Consider the following 23151-nt stretch of genomic DNA (forward strand, 5'->3'; position numbering starts at 1 on the left):
TTCTCCTTGAAAAAAACAGTTTAGCATAGCCAGAAGTACATTTTAGGTTTTAACTTCTCCTGAACTATAAAAAAATAATAAGTTATATAAAATAGCCATTTCTAACTAACATTGTTTTTAGATAAGAACCCTGCTGCGAAACCTCTTCAACTGGTTATTGGCACCTTGACCCCAACATCAACGTTCCTCTCCTGGGGCATCCTCATAAATCCACAGATTGACTGGTCTGTTCTAAACAAATGTCCAAATGACAGGTAAATGCATAAAAATGTTATGTTTAGATCTACATTTCTTTACTTTTTTGAAACTAGCAACTCCTTGATGTTGTGTTAAAACAGTTGTGTTAAAACCTAATATCCATAGGAAAGTATAACAAAAATATTTAAAAGAAAAAACCATCAGCCATTTTTTGAAAGGGAAGCTACAGTATGTAGCTAAATTAATGTGCAAGCTAGGAGCTAGTATTTCTGTTTCCTGAAAGGATCAGGTATATTTCAGTCATTCATGAAGTACATCACATGTGATATGTTATGAGCTGTCTTATTAAGAGGAATACTGCTAGGGCACGTTCAGTTACTAAGGTCCATTTTCTATTTTTCAGTGTAGTGCTACCCATAATTTTGGAAACCGAATTCTGCCAATTTAAGTACCATACAAATAATAAAAAGAGGTCCTCTGTACTTACCCATTATCAGTATATGCATGAGTGCAGGACATTAAAGGAGAATGCAAGTCAAAATTTAAAAAGCATACTGCCCAATATTCCTCCTATTGTTTAGTAAAAATGCCACACTTTTGGCTCACCTAATCAAATATTTACTCAGTCACACTTACTTCACATTTTCTAGAACAGGCAGCCATCTCTAAAAAGATATTCTCCCTTCCTTTCCCTCCTTGCTTCATACTGCACATGTGTTTCATTCCCTCCCCCCACTCCCCTCTGCCAGATCCGCTTCTGATTGGCTGGTGGGCATGTGTAGCTCAGAACAGGAGACAGGATCAAGTTAAATACATGCTCAGAGAATAGGAAGGCTGCCGCTGGCAGCCTACAGGAAGGACAGAGAGATTTCAGTGATGTCACTGTAGTCTTCACACTGCTGTAGGCTGCCAGCACCATATCTCAGAGAAGCAAGCAGGGATCTGGGAATTTAGATATGCATTAAGTACTTAAAAAGAATGCCTTTAGACTTACTTTTAATTTATATTAACCTTTCATTGTCCTTTAAGACATTTTGTGCATAAAACTAATAAAAATGCCCTCCTCTTAAGCAAAACAGGGATTGTTTCTCCACTGTAACATATTCATATAATCCATTGTCTCACCAATCCTACACTCACTTTCATCTGAAAGTAAATGCTACTACTTCATTTTATATTTTTTACAGGGACTAAGCTTTACCCAGAGCTTGCTGTTAAAACTCAAAAATGGTTGCCTTTTTAATTGGCCAACAATAGGATCTCTGTAAGTAGGGATAATGACAGCTACAACATGGAGCTTTGAGGTAGCTGACATTTTTTTGATGTAGCTGTCCAGCTTAAATATATTGCAATATGCAGACAAACAAACCCTATTTTGTTTAAAGGACAGGGCCTTTAGTAGCCTTATGCACACAATATTTTAATAACCTAATCATATTTATGATGGGTGTCTGCATTGGGATGCTTGTCTTTTTCTGTACACATTTTGTAGTCACACTCTTGTTGCACCCCTTCCCAAGACTTTCAAATTGTTTAGCGGTAAGCACATGGTAAGAATAAGGCCTTCTTTTGAGCATTGCACCCAGGCATGATCTTTTTTTGCACCAGTAAAATAACACACAATTATAAACCCTGGAAGAGATGACAGCATATCATCTAACTGAGGGATGTTTGCATGCTTAGGTCCAGGTAGACTAATTTGATTTACAGAGGAAAAATGTAATTCTTATGCTTCCTCCCACAGTTCAGAGACAATCCGCATGGAACTGCAAATGACTTGTGACCCTAGATATCATACTAAAATTGAGACATTGTTTTGCATTTAAGATATGATGTTGCATCCTAAATTTTTTTTATCTGTGACAGACATTTGTGGATACAAGTCACTAAAATAACTACACAATTATTGGCAGGTTATTGGCCAGTAATTCCAGGGTCCCCATGGCTGGTGGGTGTATTGGTAGTAGCCACAAGTTCTATAGAACAGGTATAGGTGCATGTACCATTGTTAATAAATGCATGATGAACATGCATTGTAGCTATTTGCAGTTGCCCCAAAGTTGGTCTTTCATTTTGTGAAGGTAATAAGAATCAAACCTGGAGTTTTCCGGATAAGGAGTCTTTCCAAATTTGTATCACCATACCTTGCAAACTAAAAAATAATTTTAAACATTAAATAAACCCAATAGAACTGTTTGCCACTAATGTGGATTATCTTTTAGTTTGAATCAAGTTCAAGTATGGTAAACATTAATCATTTTCTTAATATAGAGTCCAAGGGAGATGTCCTTCTTGTAATTTGGAACTTTCTGAAAATCAGGTTTATGTATAAGAGATCCCATACCTGCATTATCTATTTTATGTATTTATATTTATGCAAGTACATTATTAAAATAAAATATAACACATAACAATTATCAGTTCTCAATAAACCAACACGCTGATGTCACTTAACATTGATGATCACACTTAATGCTCAGCTTCTCATCAGACTAATATGCTTTAAAGAAAATACAGCAACAACTACCTAGAGTAGGTTATTTAATTCTGAACTTTTTTAGACTTTGGAGGACGATTTACCTGCTTAATACAAACCCCATCATACCCCACCCCAGTCAGTCCATAGATAAAACCCTGTTGGACCCCAAGCTACCCATGCCATTCTACATTTTCCCAGACCAGTTAGACATCCTCTAGTGGCACATCCCCACACTGGAAGATAAAGTATGTGCCTATCCTGCTTAGCTGTAGCTGTAGCTGCAGTCATTAGACTGCTATGTGACAGGACCATGCTATAACTGCAGAGGAAAAGTCATTCTCTCTTAAGTTGGAAGCATAATGTATCTCCAAAGAACAGCAATCAGTTAAAATAAAAGGCCTTTATCTGGGCACACAAGTAGTTTTTTTTCACCAGGCATGGATTTGCAGCGAATTTCCGCATTTCGCCATTGGCGAATAGTTTCATGAAACTTTTTTGCAAAACTTTTTGTTTTAAAAAGGTCAAGTAAAAATGTTTAATGTTATTATTGACCTCTACTTCACAGGCGTTTTTGTCTAAGTCTATTGTATGATACCTTGGCATATGCCTGTCTGTGTAAGTAAGAAGTTCTGTAATGTTTTATAGTTTTCACAATTTCCAGTAGTCTAGATTATATATCATTGTTTGTCATTAAAGAAGAAGTAAACCTTTTTCTAGCTTTAAAATGACTCTAAACAACCCCCCAGAATAACATACCTTAGTCCCTGCATTCAGGCTGATCTGGTGTCAACTGCTTGACTCACTGTGCGTTCCTAGAAAGCTTCTTCTCTGTCAGGCATGCACAGAAGGCTCTCCCAGATTAGTAGAGTTGAACAGGAAGAGGGGGCAGGGCTTCACACTGTACCAGGAAGTAGAGGAATGGAGCTGAATATTCCAATTTATAAGTGAGAAACCAGATCAGACTGAATGCAGGGACTAAGGTATGTTATTCTGGGGGTTGTTTAGAGTCATTTTTAAGATAGAAAAAAAAGGTTTACTTCTTCTTTGTGGTGATGTCATCTAAGATACACTAATGAGAATTAAAGAATTAAAGAGATACTAACAGTATTTTGCAGTGCTACTGTATTTCCAGGACCCAAGAGTCAGGGGTGACACTTTTCTGGTGCTATAGGCACTTTTTGTGGTGCTCTAGTGACATTCCAGTCGAACACAAGAAGTAGTTTTGCTGCCCCTTTAGCAACCAGATACCCTAAAGCATTCCTTACACAGTTGGATAAGGATTTTGAGAGACTGTTGCCTTCAAGAGTAATAAGGGTGTTCACTGAATTAACATGTTTATAAGTGTTTATACCTTTTACTCAATACTGGCTATGTCTGGACACTGTGTAACTTATCATTTGTACCTAATGGACAGCAAGTAGATGTCATAGTCCTATGTGAATGAGTTACTCTTAGTTCCAGAGCACTGTTATTATTAACATAAAGCGTGCTTTGTGGTATTAGTGCTATTTTCCAGATATCTCATCTGTTTTACATGTGATCCTCACTTTCATCTTGAAATGTTATCTCTTTCCTAATCACTGAAAGATGGTTTTAGGAAACAAGAAGCAACCACTTTGGCTTTTTTTCTTACAGTAAAGCCATTTGCACATCATTACTAATTATGCCTGTCAGTTTCATTATCATATGAATCCTTGTTAAGGTTAGAAAGAAAAATTGCACTGTCATTTTTTTTTTCTTCAAATGACCTTCCTTTGTGACAGTTGCAGCAGATTTCTACATGCAGTTATCCAGATGCAGCAGTTGTTAAAATTACAGTCACTTCTATGTGCGCAGTCACAAGGCATTTTATATAAGACATCGGCCTTAAGTAGCAGTGTGCAGCAGTTTACCTTGGAGAGTAAAAAACCATCCTTGATAACTTTTAAGGAGAACTAAACCCCCCATAAATCCCAGCCCCCCTTCAACTGGACTTCCTTCTTGCTACCTCTCCACACAGTATATTCCATTCAAAAGTGTTCCTACTTGTAAATCTGTCATAAACATGCAGATATGCGCAGTGGATTCACAGGTGCCATCTTCTGCCTTTTCAGATCCTCCTTAGTCATTCTGCTTAAAGGGAGCCTGCAGAAGCATGTCCTTGAAGGCTGCCTGTAAGCAGAGTGAATGAAGACGATATGAAAAGGCAGAGGATGGCCATGTGTTTCCAATGTGCAGCTCTGCATGTTTATGACAGATTCTCAAGTAGGATCATGTTTGAACAGTATTTACTGTGTGGGGTGGGAGCAGGGAGGGTGGGCAGTTGAGGGGGGCTGTGGTTTGAGGGAAAAGTTGGCTCTACTTTGAGAGCCGAAATTCCAGTTTTTGAACCATAAAAGATAATCACTTGGGGTGGGGTCATCAGGAAGGCTGCCTCAGGTGGACACAAGAACTTATTTACTATAGTAAATATAGGGTTGATACTCCATTGAAGAAGTGTGTATAAGCCCTTTGTCTTAGCCAGGACTAAATTGTGTTAGTCTTCCTGCTGTTTAGTGCTTAACACCTCACATATAATAAAACACAGAAAAAAAGTTATTTATATACGCGCTAAATTTTTTTCCAACAATTCTCATGCAGATTTTATACAGTTCGCTACAGAGAAAAAAATAAAGACTGGATGTACCAACTCTGCCCAACAACTGAAATTGTTATTGACAGCCTAAAGCCAAGTACTATGTATGAATTTGGCGTGAAGGATAACACAGAAAATGGAATCTGGAGCAAGTTATATAATCACAAGACAATCCGTAAGTAGAAAAACAGCTGTATATCTGTTTCATATTTCTATTGTATGCCACATAAGCAGAAGGTTCCAACAACTGTTATATTAGGAAAACTTGATACATTAATAACAAAGTAACATGGGTTTTTTTTTACAGTAGATGTCTTTTTTATTCCTGATATTTTTTGTCCTCTTGTGTCTTTTAAATGGGTAGAAGATGCACAGGCTGTAAGAAAGGTCTGCAAATAATGCAGCGTCTCTAAAACAAACTAGTGATAAATTAAGAGTGAATTTAGCAATTAAAGCAAATAGTCTGGCATTTACATTGTGCAGCTGGTTTATATTAATGGCTGTTTGCCAACCTTTCCTAAAGGCATCACATCTCATAGAAGCCTAAATGCTTTCTAAATTGTTATTATTTATCCACAAGCACAAAATCAAATGAATAATTATATGCCTGCTTTAAAGTACTATAGAACATAAATGTCCAATAAAAATCAGCCATCATTTTTAACTGTGTGCTAAATTTTTATTTTCTGTGGTATTTTGTAAAACAAAATATGTGTTTTTATACTTAACAACCCAGTGTTTGTTCCATACAACTAAGTTTAAAGTTTATTATCCTACTCTATGCCTCTGTGCTACACATGAAAGTGAAAAATCAGGGTTGCTTCTAGATTACAAAGGTAGAATCGCCACGCTGACTGTATTAAAAGTGTATTAGAAGTGTCCCTGACTTTTCTAATCATCTGTTAATATTACTGTGTTTGCTTCCAGTGCTTCCTTGTGCTTTCATAATCACCATTTTCAGTTTTCATATGAAAATTATACTGGGGGACCCACAGTTGGTGTCTGAAAAACGATATGGTTTATAAAAACCTCTGCTTCTAGTATTGGGGATAACATTGGGTCCCCAATGCTGTTTAGGTAGATGCCATTTAAAGGGGCAGTAGGTCCCTTGTTCATCATAAGTTTATTAAAAATGATTGGCGCTGAACATACTTTTTTTTCTATAGCTTTAATCCCAAAAATGTATGGTTTTTGCTAAACAGGGAAAACAGTGAAATTGACGCTCATCCATGTTTGGTCTTTGCGAGGTAGCTAATAAAATAAACAGTGCTTATATAACCCCCTGGATAACTTCAACTTATCTTTATAAGGGCTAAACAGTAGCTTTAATTTCCCTGTTTGCCCTGATTAGCTCAAAAAATAACCAAAAACCATATTTTTTTTGCCTAACACTAGACAAATATGCTGCTTAACACAAGCCCTAATATTATATTGTTACAATGAAATATGGTAATTGTAATTAAAAGATAGCTCATAATCAATTTTTGGGTCATAATCCTTACTTTTAAACTTAATCTAGGTGCTATAAGAAAGGTTAAGAAACACTGACTTCCACTGTATCTATTTTGTTGCAGCAGCTAAGAGTAAGGATAATGGACAAATCCAAAGTACTAATAAGATTTCAAAAGCCATCCTACAGGTATGTTGTAAACTTTTTTTTAAAATTCGCCACTAATTACTAGTTACTAAGCATTAGATATACCTCCCTTTGCCACTAGAACATCTTCTCAAAATACTTTTGAATGTACTGAATTTTTGAATTGTACTGTTTCTATTGGCATATTGTATCATTCTTTAGAGACAATTTCCTTTGGTTCTGTGTAAAATTAAAGGGATGAAGTCTTCTCTGTACACGTGCCATATAGTTAAGTTCTGTATAAATATGGCATTTGGGTAGGCGGTTGACTACATCCAATTTCTTATGACACTCCCTTTAAATATATTTAGCAATGTATTTAGTTATACCAATGTCATCTGTTATCTGGAATGCTTGGGACCTGGGGCTGCTTGATATTTATGTGGATCACCATATCTTAAGGGTCCTAAAAATGATTCCAAAATTAAATAAACCCAATTGGTTTGTTACGTCCCCAATATGGATTCATGCAAAAGGAAATTTATTTTAAAAGCTAGAATTATTTGCCTAAAATGGACTCTATGGGAGATAGCCTTCCTATAATTTGTAGACTTTCAGACAAGGGATACCATACTGTATATTATTATGGAACAAAATGATAACCATAATTTACTCATTACATCTATATAGCTTTTGTCAGCTGATCCAGATATTTAACATTGCTTAGTTTACTGTTTTGATTTTTCCATCTAAATTTATGCCAACAAATAGAATTTACACCCATGACATTAATATCATTTTGTTTTGAAGACTGTAAGACTGTAATATGTAAAATATTTCCTTTATCAACCTAAACTGTAGCAGTGTCTTGTGACCCCCAACACAGCACATTTGTGTAGAATAAAGTAACATTTATTTTTTAACAGAATTCCATTCACTCTTCCAACCCATACACACACTAACCTCAGTCAATAGTAGCAGGTTTGCCTTCTTAGGCCCTGGGATTTGCATATTTGTGCATATGTGCCTTTGGACAAAGGAAAGCATTTAAAAACTACAAGTCAGAGGAGACACAAGCTGCATTTAATGAATATAAACATTATAACAAATGTTGTAAAACAGCAACCCGGAAGGCAAAGATAAAAAATGGAGAGCATTGAAGAGAGCATAGTATAAAGATGCAGGTTAAAAGTGTGGCTCCTTTAAACTATAGTAACAGTATGGCTATAACAGATACAGAAATGGTAAATGTGTTAAATTAGTTCTTTTCTTCAGTGTATACAATAGAGAAGTAAAGATTCCAAGACCCACCTAATAGTGGCTCAGCTCAGTCTAGTCAGTGGTTTTACACAGGACATGGTGCATAAAGGCTTACTAAAAATAAATCTGAACAAGGCACCAGGGCCAGATGGGGCATAGATTGTTATGTTCAGATGCATGCTGGAAACTGCAAGGGCCTCTGTTTGTATTCTACTGAAATAATTAACAATCAGTCATGCATTGAACATATTTTATAGGTCTCAAATTTTAAAGGCATATCCTAGTAACCCTATCCCTCGGTATGTAAAAAATCCAGATGCTACAGGGCTTATTCGAGATTGATAACTTTATGTCTGCATTGGATAGACCCCACAGTAATGACCCCACATGCATTAGATTAATAATCAGGCCCCTGTTGTGGGGCCTTTAGCAGCATTAATATTAAATCACTATGTGCATAGGACACCAGATATAGAGAAGTAAACTAACATGGATAATTCAAGTTCTTAACATAATCTTAAAGGGATACTGTCATGATTTTTATGGTATACTTTCTATTTCTAAATTACATAGCAAATAATTCACTCTACCATTTAAAATTGTATTCTTGAACCAACAAATGTATTTTTTTAGTTGTAATATTGGTGTGTAGGCAGCCATCTGCTTTCAGGTAACCCATTGTTTCTCTTACTCCCATGTACCTGGATGAGTCACAAACCAGACTTGAATTTCTGCAATTCTGGTATCAACTGGGAGCTGCTATCTTGCTACCTTCCCATTGTTCTTCTGATCGGCTGCTGGGAGGGGGGTAATATCACTCCAACTTGCAGCTCAGCAGTAAAGTGTGACTGAAGGTTATCAGAGCACAGGTCACATGATTGTGGCACACTGAGAAATGAAGAATATGGCTAGTAACATGTGAAATTTCAGTTTTTTTGAAAAACGGATTTCAATGCAGGATTCTCCTGGAGAAGCTCTATTAACTGACGTGTTTTGTGCAAACTCCTCCCAACATAAACATAACAGTTCACAGTTCATCAGCAAACAGTTCATTAACATGCTTATGATTTGTCCCTTTTTCTAGGCTCTCTGCTTCCAGGGTAACTCTCACACTCTGGAATAACCAGGGCTTCTCACCATGCCCAATGACTTTCTCACATTCACGGTTACTCTCACACTCATGAACACTTGGGATACTCAGTCAGCCCTACTGTCTCTCCCCTCCTAGGATACCAGCTCACCAGCTTCTGGCACACTTTGGGTTCTCTCTATGCCTTGTTTTTCTGGTACTCATACACGTGGCCAAGGCTCCCTCTGCTCCTAAAAGTGACAGGCAGCACCGCCAGCCCCTCTGGGATTTCCTCACACAGGCAGACAGCCTTCCTGCCCTGTGCCCTGCTCTGAGAGACCTTTCTCTGGGTGACCCTTCACTTGGGTATTTAATACTTCTCTGGGGGACTCCTCACTTGGTCACGGCTCCATCTGCTCCTTGCAGTGGCAGATAGCACCCCAGCTCCTCTGTGAGTTCCTAACATAGGCAGGCAGCCTTTCTGCTCTGTGCCCTGCTCTGAGAGTGAACCCCTATCTCTGAGTCCCCAACTCAATCACCCGCTAATCACCTATCATCAATGCTGTGTAATCCCACAGCTCTTTTATTTGCTGGTCACCTGCAGACTATTTGATAGCCTCTATATGGACTGGCAGCCTACAGGAGGCTCTGTTTGGTAATACACTTAGTTTTTATGCAGCCAATGCAAGCCAGGAATTAAAAAATAAAACCTGCTTTGAGGCCACTGGGAGCAACATTCAAGGGGTTGGTCACTGGTTGGGGATCACTGGTTTAGGGAAACCCTGGAAATAACACCTCTGTAGGGCCAATAATAATACCAGGACAGAATTTCAACCAGATGCTTTGTACTTTGCATTTAAATTAACACTTTAACTTTGTGGACAAGCTGTATTGGCAATGTATTGTTGCAAGTACTTTTGCATTTATAAGAGTGTAAGGTAGTGTACAGTATGTTTTAAGAGATAAAGGGTATGAGATATCTTGCCATACCTCAATAAATAGTACAAAACATTGATTGATTGAAAACAGAGTTTTACTTAGGTTTTGGAAGCATTACTTTGTATTTTTATTTATTTTTACTGCAAACATTGTTTCAATGTTTTCCATATTTTGCATTTCAATGTGCATATGGAACATGTACATAATTTTTATGTCCACACCTATTTTGTAAAATGTATAATATAAAAATACATTTCAAACTTTAGGCCCTTTCAGATATTGAGGTTTTAGTTTTTGTATCACTTTTTTAAAGAAAGGATGTTTGTATATTTGTTGAGAAATGTATTCTTCCTTCTGCAATCCCTTTAGATCTCCATAAGTGTGTGTTTATTGCTAGATTACAACACTGACTCATAAGTTGCTTATGGGATAAAGTAGTAAATTAAGCCAAGCATTTTGACATCTTAGAAGGAATAGAAGTGAAGCAAAGCAGGATCACTGCCAAGTTCTTCTGGCTGAGTTTTCATAACAAACAGTAAAAAATGGCTACCCAGCTGTCAGTAATGCTTTAGCTTTAAACACATGCATATTTTTTTTTAATGTCCAGCATCATAACACCACAACAAGTGGCTAAAAAACTATAAATGAACTGCAAACTGCCCCTAAATAAAGGGTACATTTGACTCTCATTTTCGGAATGAGTTTTGTCATAGTGGAAAATGCCATAGAATATAATGTGCAGTCTCATGTATTTGTTAAATAGACACCAAAACTGTCACTGCAAATTCCATGCCCCTACTTTTTCAGTAATATTTGGGTGCCTGACCCATCAGTAACCCTTACACTTAACCCTTAAACTGACCTAGTACTCACTGTTAAAAGTCCCATTTACTCTCCTGCCAGGCCCAATACCTAAGCACCCAGAACCCCACACAGAAACATGGTGACACAGTGGGTAGACTAAATTGCAGTGCTGAGGTCCTTGGTCTGATTTTATCAAGAGCACTATGTGCAAGGAGTTTAAATTGTCTATGTCAGCCAGAAAAGAAGGCTGAATGTGTGACCGTCACCCAAATTGTATCACCCCCAATCCCACCACTACCTCAATGATTAAATAATCAATGTTCCTTACTAACTATTGTAAATTAGTAAACCTATGAGGAACTGTATCATTACTATAGAACCATTCTATCCACCTTCTGCACTACATTTATGTTATGTTAAATTAAATTTTAATGCACTGAAAGCTTATGTAACTCAACTATTTTTTTGTATATTAAAAGCAGTTAGCACTATCTTGAATTTAATCGCTAGACACTGCATATTTTAATAAAGGGAGAGAAAAATGTTTATGCTGCAATATACCCTAAGCTATTACAATTACATACATGAGTACATTTATTATTTATTTTCTGTTATTTATATAGCACTTACACATGACAAGGGGACTCCTCAATTGCCCTTTGCCTTCAGCCATCCCTCTGAACCCCATTGTTACATACATTAATAAAACACCAGGAGCCGGAAATGGGTAAAAAGAGGCCACAGCATGTATTTACATTTTATCAAATAAATAGGACCTTTTGGCAAATAACCCTGTCTGGAGCTGTCTCCAGTTTTCCTCAGAAGGGAAACAGTTCTTGCTTCATTTCTTCAAAATGCCACTGCGGGGCCATCAATGGATGAACATTGTACTAAAAGTTTTACAGCTTTAAAAATGAAAGCATATCAATTGCATGATTTATGTTACCATCGCCATAGACTTAGGGGGGCATTTATTAACATTTAGATTTTTGTGGTTTTATAGTTTTTTAAACCACAACTAAAATAATTTCCACAAATGTCAGTCATTTATCAAAAGATCTAAACTGAAGAAGCACAGAAAAACAGAAAAAAGACATTGAAAAACATGAAAACCGTGACTTTTTCATTTTGTTGCTTGAAAACTGTGTAAAAACTGTGCGAAAATTACAGTACAGTATTACAGTATTACCGCGTGTTAAGTCGCACGCCGAAATAACACTAACGCATGATTCACAAACACTTAGACGCGCTAAATATCACATTAGTCTATGCAAAAATTAACACCTACTTGAGGCAGGTGGTAATTATAGAAAAGTACAGTACAGCAACACAATATGGACTTTGCAGTGTTATTTATTCAAGTATGTGTTGGCCCTAGAGTGATTTTGCCTCCAGTTTGCAGGGAAATGGTCATTTTCAGTACAGTCATTTTCCGCAAGTATTGGCATGTATGGCTAATATGGCGTGCGTTTATTCGCACAACTATATGCGGCGACTATTTATATGCGGCTACTATTTTTATGTAGTGACTATTTATACGTGGGGCATTGATTAGCGCGCGTTCCGTCAATAGCTAACATGGCAACTATTTATACGCAGTGCGTTGATTAGTGCATGTACCGTCAAATACCACACAAAAATAGTCTTCGCGACTAAAATAACGCATGCAGTATCGCGCGTAAATTAACGCAAGTATGCTTTTAGTGAATCGTGCGTTAAGACGCGATAAAAACGCATGCTATAAATAACGCACATTTTAACGCACTTTAGTGAATCAGCCCTAATGTGTGAAGTGATATAATGATAATGTGATATTCCTATATTGTGCACTATTGCTCTCTTGACTGTCCCTACAACTAATAAGAACACATGATGGCTGTGGACCATTTTCAATGTTTTTTGTCAAGCAGCTATAAAAATGTTTGCAGCAACAGAAGAAGACCCAAATGCCCATGTAATTTTGAGACTGCTTAGTGCCAATCACTCTGCTGTCCTGCATTAAATCCATTTTCAGTTACTAATATTTAAGTGTAATGATTATAAACTATGCCCTTTTGAGACATTGCTCTATACAAAACTTGTTTCTTTCCAGCCTGCATGAAAGTTTTACAGTGGTACAGGGTGTGGCGCTAAAATTACTTAGATAGAGCAAGGTAAAATAAGGGCACAAAAGGATTAAATGCCTTGCCCAGAATAACCTAGCTTTGATCCCTGAGCCTGACTCCTTGTATTACTAAGTGCTGGAAAGCACCACGTCTCCTTTCTTGGTTCTTAAAAATAAGATCTACAGTGAGTGATGTTAGGATACAGTTTCAGTTATGGAAATAGACATGTAAAATAAATAGATTGTGTTAGAAGTATACATAATTAATCCTGCACATTACTTTGCTATTGTGGATGTTGCTTATGTGGGTGGGGGAATACAATCCGCTTTTGACTTACAGAAAAAATGAATGATATTGGCTTCATATTTATCTGCCAAAAACAAACACCCATGATCATATCTCTGTGTGGTTGTTGTATAAAGAAAGCAGTGTGCAGTTCTACTGTTCACTGCAAACACAAATTGCATTAATGGTTTTCATTTGCAAGTTAGTTCTATGCTTCAACACAGATCTTCTGTTTGCCTTCTTGTGCTGCTGCTCTTAGTTCTTTTGTTTAATAGCTGAAGAGGAACTGTTACAAAAACGAAAATTTAATATGAGCTTTATCTCATGGAAATAGGAAACTTTCTTTTAAATATAATGAATAAACAATTCTGTACTTTTTCTGAAATAATCCAATTACTAACAAGCCACCTCTAAGCAGCCTGGCTCTCTATGTGCAGCAGAAGGAGTTTTTAATGCACAGTGGTGATCCAAATTACTGAAAGATCCTAAATCTGGACAACCCCCATCCAAAGTACTCTATAAAAATACATCCTATGCCTGTATTATTTATATAGCATCAACCTGTTTACACCAGTCCTTGTCCCAGTTGAGCTTACTTACATTCACTTAACACACTAAGGTCAGTTTCATTAGGAGCCAAGTAACTTCCTTGCATGTTCATAAAAAGGAAACTAGGGTACATGGTAGAAACCAGTTCCTTGCCATACATTCTCATTAAATGTCTATACAAGAAATATAGCAGCACTTACTGGTCACCTTTTTAAAATCAAACATCTGATATACTTGAGTAGGGACCACAGTTCAATGAGCAATAGTAGTATAAGCCACGCAATCTGAAAAGCTTCTCATTCAAGTAAAAGGGAAGTAATTGGAGCTTAGCAGCAGCATTTAAATCACTGTTATAGGTACTAAACATGTCCAAGTTTCTTTCCAAGTTTATTTTTGTTTCTACAACCAATTCTTTTTCTAAAAATGCCATATTTAAGAAAAATCATGAATATCTGAATTTCGATCACAGGAAAAAACACTACTGGGCAAAAAAATCATACACTTCCATTGACTTCTATGGCATCTCGTTAGGTTTTAGAGATGGTGAGATTTTTAAAGCAAAAAAAAAACACAATTGTGGCAAACCCAAGATTGCACTGGTAATGACTGGTAATTGAGATTTTTTTTAACACAATTTTTGCAAATCACTAACACAGAAATCTGCTTTTAGAGTGTGTTTAAACTGAGGAGTTTAAGCGAGTTGAGTAAGAGTGACAATGGTGGGCAATTATTTTCAAGGGTAAATGAATTTGCCTATATATATATACAGTATGTGGGTATATGTTGCATAAACTATATTATTGTTACATTTAATTCCTAAATTACCTTTGTACTGTTTGCAGATGGCCTCAGAAGATACAAAAGCATTAATTCCTGTAACTGTGATCAAGCAAGGTAAGTGCTGCTGATTTTCACTGGAGTTTTATTAATATAACTGGAAACAAATGAGCAGAAGGAAACCCCTTCAACAGTTCCAATGCATTTACTGGATCATGTTGTGTAATGTAATCCTTTGCGTAGACAACTGCATCATGCAAGGAACATTGAACAGGACCTTCTGATGCATATCTTTTTTACTATCATTAAAGAGGCACCATCATTTATAACTATCCAAGATGCAGTGTAAATGTAATCAATTAATACAAAATTGTAAACATCTTTAAAATTAAAGTGGGTGCCCTGGTGATTTTCCAGCAGTTTTAATTTTTTGACTAATTAAGACTTTCCATACTGTCAAGGAAAAAAAATTAAACTACATTTCTAATATCTCACTTCAACAAAAATTATTTGATTTTTGTAGTCAGTTGACCTGAAATACACATGCACAAACTCTATCTGATATCCATTAACACCAGATCTACTGGATTTTCTATAACTTTAGAAATAAAATACTGTTATCCTTCACTGGTTCAAATTTTGTGTTTGCTTCAGGGGCTTGAATATAGTGTATATCTGTTTATTTGTAGGAGCTCATTGGGCAAATAGAAACCTTAAATGTAAAAATAATGTTTATTATTTGGATATACATGTCCCTTTACAATGATTGCACAAAGAGTGATAGTGGACATTAATGAAATACTTATTTGTAGTTAAATAACTTTGAACCAGACACTTTTCAGGTGCACAATTAAATAACAATTGTGTAGTAATGTATGTTTAGGGCTCTATTTAATTCCTTATTGATGACTGAAATGTTTTCTTATTCACAGGATTTTTGAATCTTACATATTTCAACAGTCAAACTAAAACCGCAAGTGAATCTACAACTGAAAAACACAAAGGTAAATTCAGTTTGCATGGTAAAAGATTTATTATGTGGCTTAGTATGTGAGCTTTAGGTTAAGTGCTACCTGCAACAGCATCAAGTGAATATCCTACACTGCCTACCAGCTAAAGTAAATTGTCTTTAAATCTAATGATTCTGATTACTCCTCTGTATGTTCTAGATTGTAACTGAGTGGTGGTGTGTCTGTGAGAAATAACAAATAGGGCACATGGTGTAAAGTGCAATTTATGAGTGCAAATTGCTTGTTTTTTTATTCACAATGCAGTGTAATTTGATCCATTGCAGTTTCAGTGTGAGGATGGCTTCACTTGCAGCATGCCAATGCACTTGGTGTTAATTATGCCATTAGTATAAGATTCACTAGGTGCAGTCTGATGCAACTCAAAAGTGGATCCTTAGAACTACTGCCACTTTGTCCATGCTGATGGTATTTCCACTGTTTTTTTTAGGAATGCACTTGGGCACCATTCATCAGAGCTGCGCAGGTGCAGGTGTTCCTGGAAAATACTTTTATTTAAAAGTTTAGTAATGCTCTTGCACTCTCAATGTCTGGCTAGACATCACCATGTAGAATGATCTTGAATACTAACAGGAACAGCGCTCACATTAAATTAAGGCATTGTAGCAAATTTTATGAGGTCACAGACTAGATTGTGGTAAAGTTTAAAGTTTCAAGAGGAGATGCAACATAAGTGCCAATTGTAAAAGCATATAACCTAACCCCTTTTGAACTGAATTGAAGCTTGTATCATTTGTTAAATGTTTGATGTAAATTACTGTACTTACAAAAAGCCATTTAACAATTTGATTTAGTCCTAATAATATTAGTAGTAGTTTAGTGTTAAGCAAAATCAAACTCAGTTGCTGGTTTATCCTACCTCGAGGAGTTTGGGCAAAATCATTGCAAAACAGGTGAGTGACCTCCTGGACTCACTTGCATTTATTGCAATCAATTGAAAACAGGACTGAAACTAGGGGTAGGGAGGAGAGGCACAAGCCTAGGGTGTAATGGTGGGGGCGCTAGGCATATACCTCATTTGCTGCCTACCCATAGTTAGGCCTCTTGTAACAGCGCTTGTTTACACACTTTATTCACATACCTCAAACTGACAAGCGTGAGCAAACAATGAGCACACGCAGGCAAATGAACAAGCACAAGAAAATGGGCGAGCTAATAAAGATCATGGCAGGGGTTGCCTAGGGTTCCTAGTCAGCTTAGCCTGGCACTGGCTGTAAACAAAGGACAAAGCACTGCAAATGATGAAAGTGCAACAAGAATTTTAGCCATATTAAAACACAAAAACTGACATTTATTATTTGCATGCAATAAGGACCAATATTGTTGTTTGCTTCATAAGGGGCATTGAGTGCCTGTTTCTTGTTGCCAGAAATATGTTGCAATAAGTGGCTGGTGTGGTTTTATGTTTAGAATTTGTTTTGCCTATGTGTCAATCTGTAAGCCACATGCAGGAAACATCCTTGTCAGATCTTTCCAAACAATTGTGGTTTAGATCCCCTGGCAGGTTTTCTATTAGTCTTCTCCAGAAATCAGTAGGCTTTTTCAGTCCTCCAAGCAGCTTTTCCCATGGAAAATTTTCTCTAGAAATGTCTTTCCAGCATGGAAGAGTACGCCTTTAGCAATTCTGCCTATGTGTTACTAATTCTGAATCTGGAAAAAACGTTATATGCATTTCCCAGAATGCATTATTGTGCTTTTGCCATAAGAATACAGAAATCCAAACTGTAGCTTATTCATCCACAATTTTTAACTAAAATTAAAATATATAACATTTTGCTATGTTCTGCCCATAACTGTGTTATTATGTGGGTATAGTTGGATTGGTGGAGGCACCAATCCTGTGTCCCCTGTGTCCCCACTTACTATGGGGGTCAGGTATAATATTGCTGTTACTTGGCATGCCTCCACCCAGGGTAGGGACAGGTTAAACTGAAACTATCCCTGAGACCACTTAGTTACCCTGAACTCTGGCGATGAATGCTGGGAGGTATTAACCTTGCTACCTCCTGGTGGGGCTTCCCTCTGCCCTTTCTAGATATTCCTGTCTGTCACTCCTAGAGCGAACTATAATATAAACTCCTAAGCTAGAACTCGATCCTGTAGCTAACCTCTTCACAGAGGGAGGTTCCAGGACTAAAACCTTGCACAAAATGGGTGTCATCCCTTTTTATATTGCAGCACACTGCCACCTAGTGGTTTCTGCTGAATAACAGGGAAACTCTCTTTTCACACATAAGCGACCAGGACCACCTTTAGGTGTCCATAACCCATAAGGCCACCGTCTGGTGTCTGTCTAAAGGGGAACCCACCTAAGGGGCCCAAATCTTTGGGATCCCTACATGTGTAATTACTTAGTGGGCATATTTAGAGTTGGTGGAGGCACCAAGAAGACTATGGGGAGGGGCTTCAAAAATGCATTAGTTTTGGCACAGAAACAGATGCAGTTGTTGTGTAATGCAGTGTCATTGTTTAAAGGTATATGAATCCACTTACCATGTTCATGTCGCTCCTTGCATTACCGCAACCAGCCTACCTTCTCTTGTGTCATGTGCAAGTGCCCCTATCGCCATGGGAAAGTTAACTTTTAGTATGTTATAGAATGGCCAATGCTGAGCAACTTTTCATTATTTACTGTATTATTTATAGTTTCTGAATTAGTTGCCTTCTACTTCTACATCACTGACCCCTGCAGCCAAGAAACTATTGCTCTGTGAAACTACAGTTTAATTGTTATTGCTACTTATTTTTCTATTAAGTTAATCTCCTATTCATTTATTAGTCATTCAAACAACACCCTGGTTGCTAAGGCAAGTTGCATCCTAGCAACCAAATAGCTACTAAAACTCCCCAAATGGGAGAGCTGCTGAATTGAAATTCTTAAAAAAAATATGAATAATAAAAAATGAAGACCAATTGAAAATTATCTCAGAATATTACTCTCTAACTCATACTAAAAGTTAACTCAAAGGTGAACAACCCCTTTAAGTAGTAAGGGCTGCCCCCCTGGGATCAAATGATTCATGGTTCACACAAACAAGCCAAGGCATACATATGTGCTAGGCCACTTATGGACAGAGTTCTGCCTTTTGCTCCCACACTTCTTCCTGTTACAGTTAGAGCTGCATTATTTCCTGTCAGGTGTTCTCTAAGGTAGCACTTAGAGCATCACAAAATGGTGGTTCCAAGAGCAACATGTATTAATATATGTATTCTAGTTTCTTTAATAGGCTACTTAATACAGTATAACCAAGCTGTTGGTTAAGTATTCATTCTGGAGGTATAGTTTTCCTTTAAACTAGATGTTTAAACACTGTTGAAAATAATGTGGAAAATTTCTGGCAGACAACCACTGAAAGTACTTGAACAATGGTTAGCATTTTCAGTAAAATATTATGCAGCCAGTAATAATTTAATAATTCAACCTGAGCATGACAAAGTAAGCATGACATCTAACTTGCTCTGATTTGGAATTTATTCTTAGATGATTCACTTTGAGTTTCTATTGCATTTCTGCTTAACGTTACAGGTGTGTTATGCAATGTGTCTATTTGAATTTCTTTTGATGCAGCTCTCCTATTTGTTTTTTAAACTATTATCTAGTTTACTAGAAACCAGATAGTTAGTTGGGTCAAAAACTTGATTACGACCAGTGAAAGGAGTTGGATTGCTAAATGTACAATCTAAGTGGTTGGGTAACATACAGGCACAAATTGGAAGGTAAGAGTGCATCAGGTATGGGCATTTGCCCTTAAGCGCAGGACTGGGCAAAATAGTGTTTTAGTGCTGCAGAAGGTAACAGCTGTGCTTTTTCTTAAAGAGAGTGGGTGAGTTTTCCCTAAGGAGGGATTCAGGGATAGAGTTGCAGAGGTAAGGAGCAGCGAGATAGAAAGGTTTAAGACGAGAGAGCGCAGTGGGTGTGGATGGTGTAAAAAGACGGAGGCTCTGAGAGAAGCGGCGGAGACGACCAGGAACATGCAGGGAGACCAGTGAAGAAATGTAGTGAGGAGCAGAGGAGTGAAGGGCTTTGAATGTTAGCAGAAGGATTTTGTAAGCTATCCTTTGCTTAACAGGCAAGATACTGTAGGGACCCATAGGGTTAAATGGCCCCTATGGCTTTAAATCCCTACAGGTTCAGTTCCCTTAGTTGCTGGGCAGAAGGGAATGTATCTAAGTGAGTTCATTAACATGTGTGCTATTGGTTAGAAGGTATAGTGACCACATCCTGCCTGACTTTGGTATAGTGTTGGGAGAGGAGTGGCACCTTCCTGTTGTTTGCTTCCACCTTAGGGACAAGGTGGATGTGTGCTGAGAGCCCAGGGCATGGGCCCAGGCCCAGTGAAGTCGGGGAACAGGGCCCCGTGAATGAGGCATTAGATAGAGGCAGGTGTAGCTCCCTTTATAGTACACTCTAGGAGTGTAAGGCAGTTAGGGTTGAGCTAAAATGAGCAGCATGAGCTCCTGCATAGGATTTGCAGTTTTTCTGGAGATAGTTCTCCCAGGCCACATTGCCTGTAGTGTAGGGATCCAAGTGAATAGGGAATCAGGAGAGAGAATTCCCTGAGGGATCCACTACAGGGTGTGTCGCAGAGGTGAAGGGAGATTCCTGCCAGTCTGCCCGCAGGAGAGTGTGAGTCTGAATATACACTCGGTATATGTTGCATGTACCAATGGCCTCTGAAGCTGTATTGTGAGTAAACCCTGTGGATGTTCAATAAACACTTATCATTTTGTTATTTGCAAGAACCTCTGGCGCCCTCTGTTTTCATTTTTCTGCATAGCAGCAAGAGAGGTGTAGTTGCACAACACCCTCACCTTCCTCTTCCACTTAGCGAAGGCCCATTCTGGGTAAGAGAGTACAGTGTAACCCATGTTCTACTGGTACTAGTCCGGGAAGGCAGCTATTGAGCTGAAATAGGTGTTACAATACCATGCAAGATATATGTGATAATTCATAGTGGAAAGTGACAGCAAATACAAAAGCCAGCACAAATATTTCCATATTAGAAGCTCAGCACTTTGAGAACATACCAACTGCTGTATATTATTGATATATTATTTATGGATACCTATGTGAATTGCTGTTCATGCAAGTATTTTTTTCACTATATCCCTTATGGATTATAAGGTCTGCATCTTATTGTACAGCACTGAACCACTTTTTGTGCTTTATAAATATGTGTAATAATAATAATAATCTCCACTACCCAATGGAATATAAATAACTGCTTTATATAATGCCCGTGCAGTTCAATAGACTGCTATCTGAAAAACAAATGTATTTAGCAAGCCGCAATCATTACTTTTCTCAAACATTTGTAATATACTGTATAGCTTTAAATGGTCAGATTTTGTAGTTCTATGAGTAGACACTCACTATGAATGACAATTTTCAGTTCAAGATTGCCTTTTCTGATGAATTCCAATATTATTGTTAGGTGCACAATAAATAGTATCTGACATAACATGTATGACATGTGCCAATAAAGGAGTAAAATAGTTCCCAGTGATTCACATACAAGTTGCAGGGCACAGTTGCAGAAGGGAGATGGGGGTCAGTTCTACTATATTTGCATTTAACATCAATCTTTAAAAACATCTTTAAAAAAAATGTGCTTTTTAAAAATGAATAATTGCAATTTAAACTCAAATGCTGTTTTCCCTAGACATTTGATCAGAGCATGCTTTTGTGTCGGCTGCTTGCCCTAAAACTTTAGGTACTTTTCTATAAGTTACACAATGTTAGACTATTTTGGAAAATCACCATTACTGAAAATGTCCCTAAAAATATTGGTTGCTGAACCAGTGGTCTGGTACGGTAAGTTTAGTTGGGGGGGGGCAAGCCAACCGGCACCCTAGGCAACACAGACAGCCACCTAGCCTCTGCTCCCTGCCCCCCTGGTGTGCGTGTATGTGCAGGGGGGGGTGGGACGCCACACAATATCAAACAGCGGAGGCAAGGGAGAGCCAGCTAGGGGTAGGCAGGAGAGGTACCTGCCTCATGCCCCACCATCGTTGCACCCTAGGCAGGTGCCTTTTCTGCCTACCCCTAGTTCCCCCCTGAGTTTAATATATAAAATATAGCACATTTGCTAGAACCATATTTTTTTAGACCTAAGTTCTCCTTTGGATTTACTTCAGCTAAAATGAGAACAGGTGTATTCACAATATGCTGTAAATTAATCATGGTAAATTACTTATACTATGACAGATAGTACTGAGAGTCAGAAACTGTTTACTTTGCACTTGTGAGAGGATGATTTGGGGCTGGATGACATCCATTATGGCAGTCTTTCAGAATCCGCGTTGATATTTTTTTGTTCAGTTTCTACACAGCTGTGACAGTTCTGGCAAATATTTAGGTACTTTCTTCTATTTTTTGGCTATATCTTCCTTTTAATAAAAGCACACAGAAAGCCGTTTTTTAATGAAAAAAAAATGCTGTGTAAAAGTGATCTATGATGGTAATTTTTGTCAGATATGTTTAAATCCTCACTTCAGAATAACTTCATTGGAGGGAAAATATTTGCTTTACAATGCATAAAGCATTGGAAAGTAGACATTTTTTGTTGCTTACATAAATCCATTGTTTATTAGCCAAATACATTGTCAACACAAAATATATTATTTTAGGTCTAGTGTTTTTTTTTAACGGGAACATCCATACTACATTCTGCTTATCAGCTATATATAAAGTTTATATCTAGAATTTGACTTTATCTTTATTGTGTGGTGAATTGTGCATTAAAGAAAAAGAATCTCACCAAGTTACTGGTGTTGATGAATATTGCATTTATTCATAAGGATTTCCATATAGAGGTATACATGGCAATTTGTCTTACGGAAAGTCTTTGTGATATGTATAAGTATATCACAAGGGAGTGATTTTTTCCTTGAAAGGTGCATATTAAAGGTCATGAAGGTCTGTCTGAGGCAGAGACAATACCTGACAATATGTCATGGTGTTATAAAACAAAAGGTAAAGCAGTTCTTCTTTCTAGACAAGGTAACATCTAAAACAACTAGAAAAAATAGCAATAATGAGCCCCAAAATCGGAATAGCTTGTGTAGGGACCCATAGGGTTAAGCTCACTATGGCTTTATCCCCTACCTATTCACACCTTTACTATTATTGGGCAGAAGCCCTTGTACTTAGTTTACAGTTGTATAGCTATCCCTTATAGGTTTAGCCTGGTTGTACACGCCCCCTGCAGACTGATATAGTGTCTGGCAGGAGGGTGTGACTTCCTCTCTGGCTGCCGGTCTGCTACCTGAAGCACCACTCCATTGAGCCTGGGTACAGATCCGGCCCAGTAGCCACATATTCATCCAAATTAAAGTCGGGGACAGGGTCCCGTGAATGAGGAGAAGACAGTATAGCAGCATATTTCATAGCACCCTCTAGTAGTGGTGAGTTCAGACAGAATTATATAGAAAGAGCAGCCATTTGCTCCATCAAGGATAATAGCAA

General features: G+C 37.6%; 1 protein-coding gene across 28 annotated transcripts in view; it reads left to right on the forward strand.

Annotated features, from left to right (window-relative positions):
- The window catches only part of abi3bp (ABI family member 3 binding protein), a 188337-nt gene that overhangs the window by 71531 nt on the left and 93655 nt on the right, over nt 1-23151 (forward strand). For 27 of the 28 annotated variants that reach the window (XM_031896045.1, XM_031896027.1, XM_031896042.1 and 24 more), the window contains 5 exon segments: nt 122-254; nt 5297-5466; nt 6866-6930; nt 14721-14772; nt 15588-15659. In XM_031896045.1, coding sequence (XP_031751905.1) covers nt 122-254; nt 5297-5466; nt 6866-6930; nt 14721-14772; nt 15588-15659 — 492 coding nt within the window. 28 annotated transcript variants of the gene reach the window in all.

The sequence above is a fragment of the Xenopus tropicalis genome, chromosome 2 (genome assembly GCF_000004195.4).
Source record: "Xenopus tropicalis strain Nigerian chromosome 2, UCB_Xtro_10.0, whole genome shotgun sequence".
NCBI classification, from domain to species: domain Eukaryota; kingdom Metazoa; phylum Chordata; class Amphibia; order Anura; family Pipidae; genus Xenopus; species Xenopus tropicalis.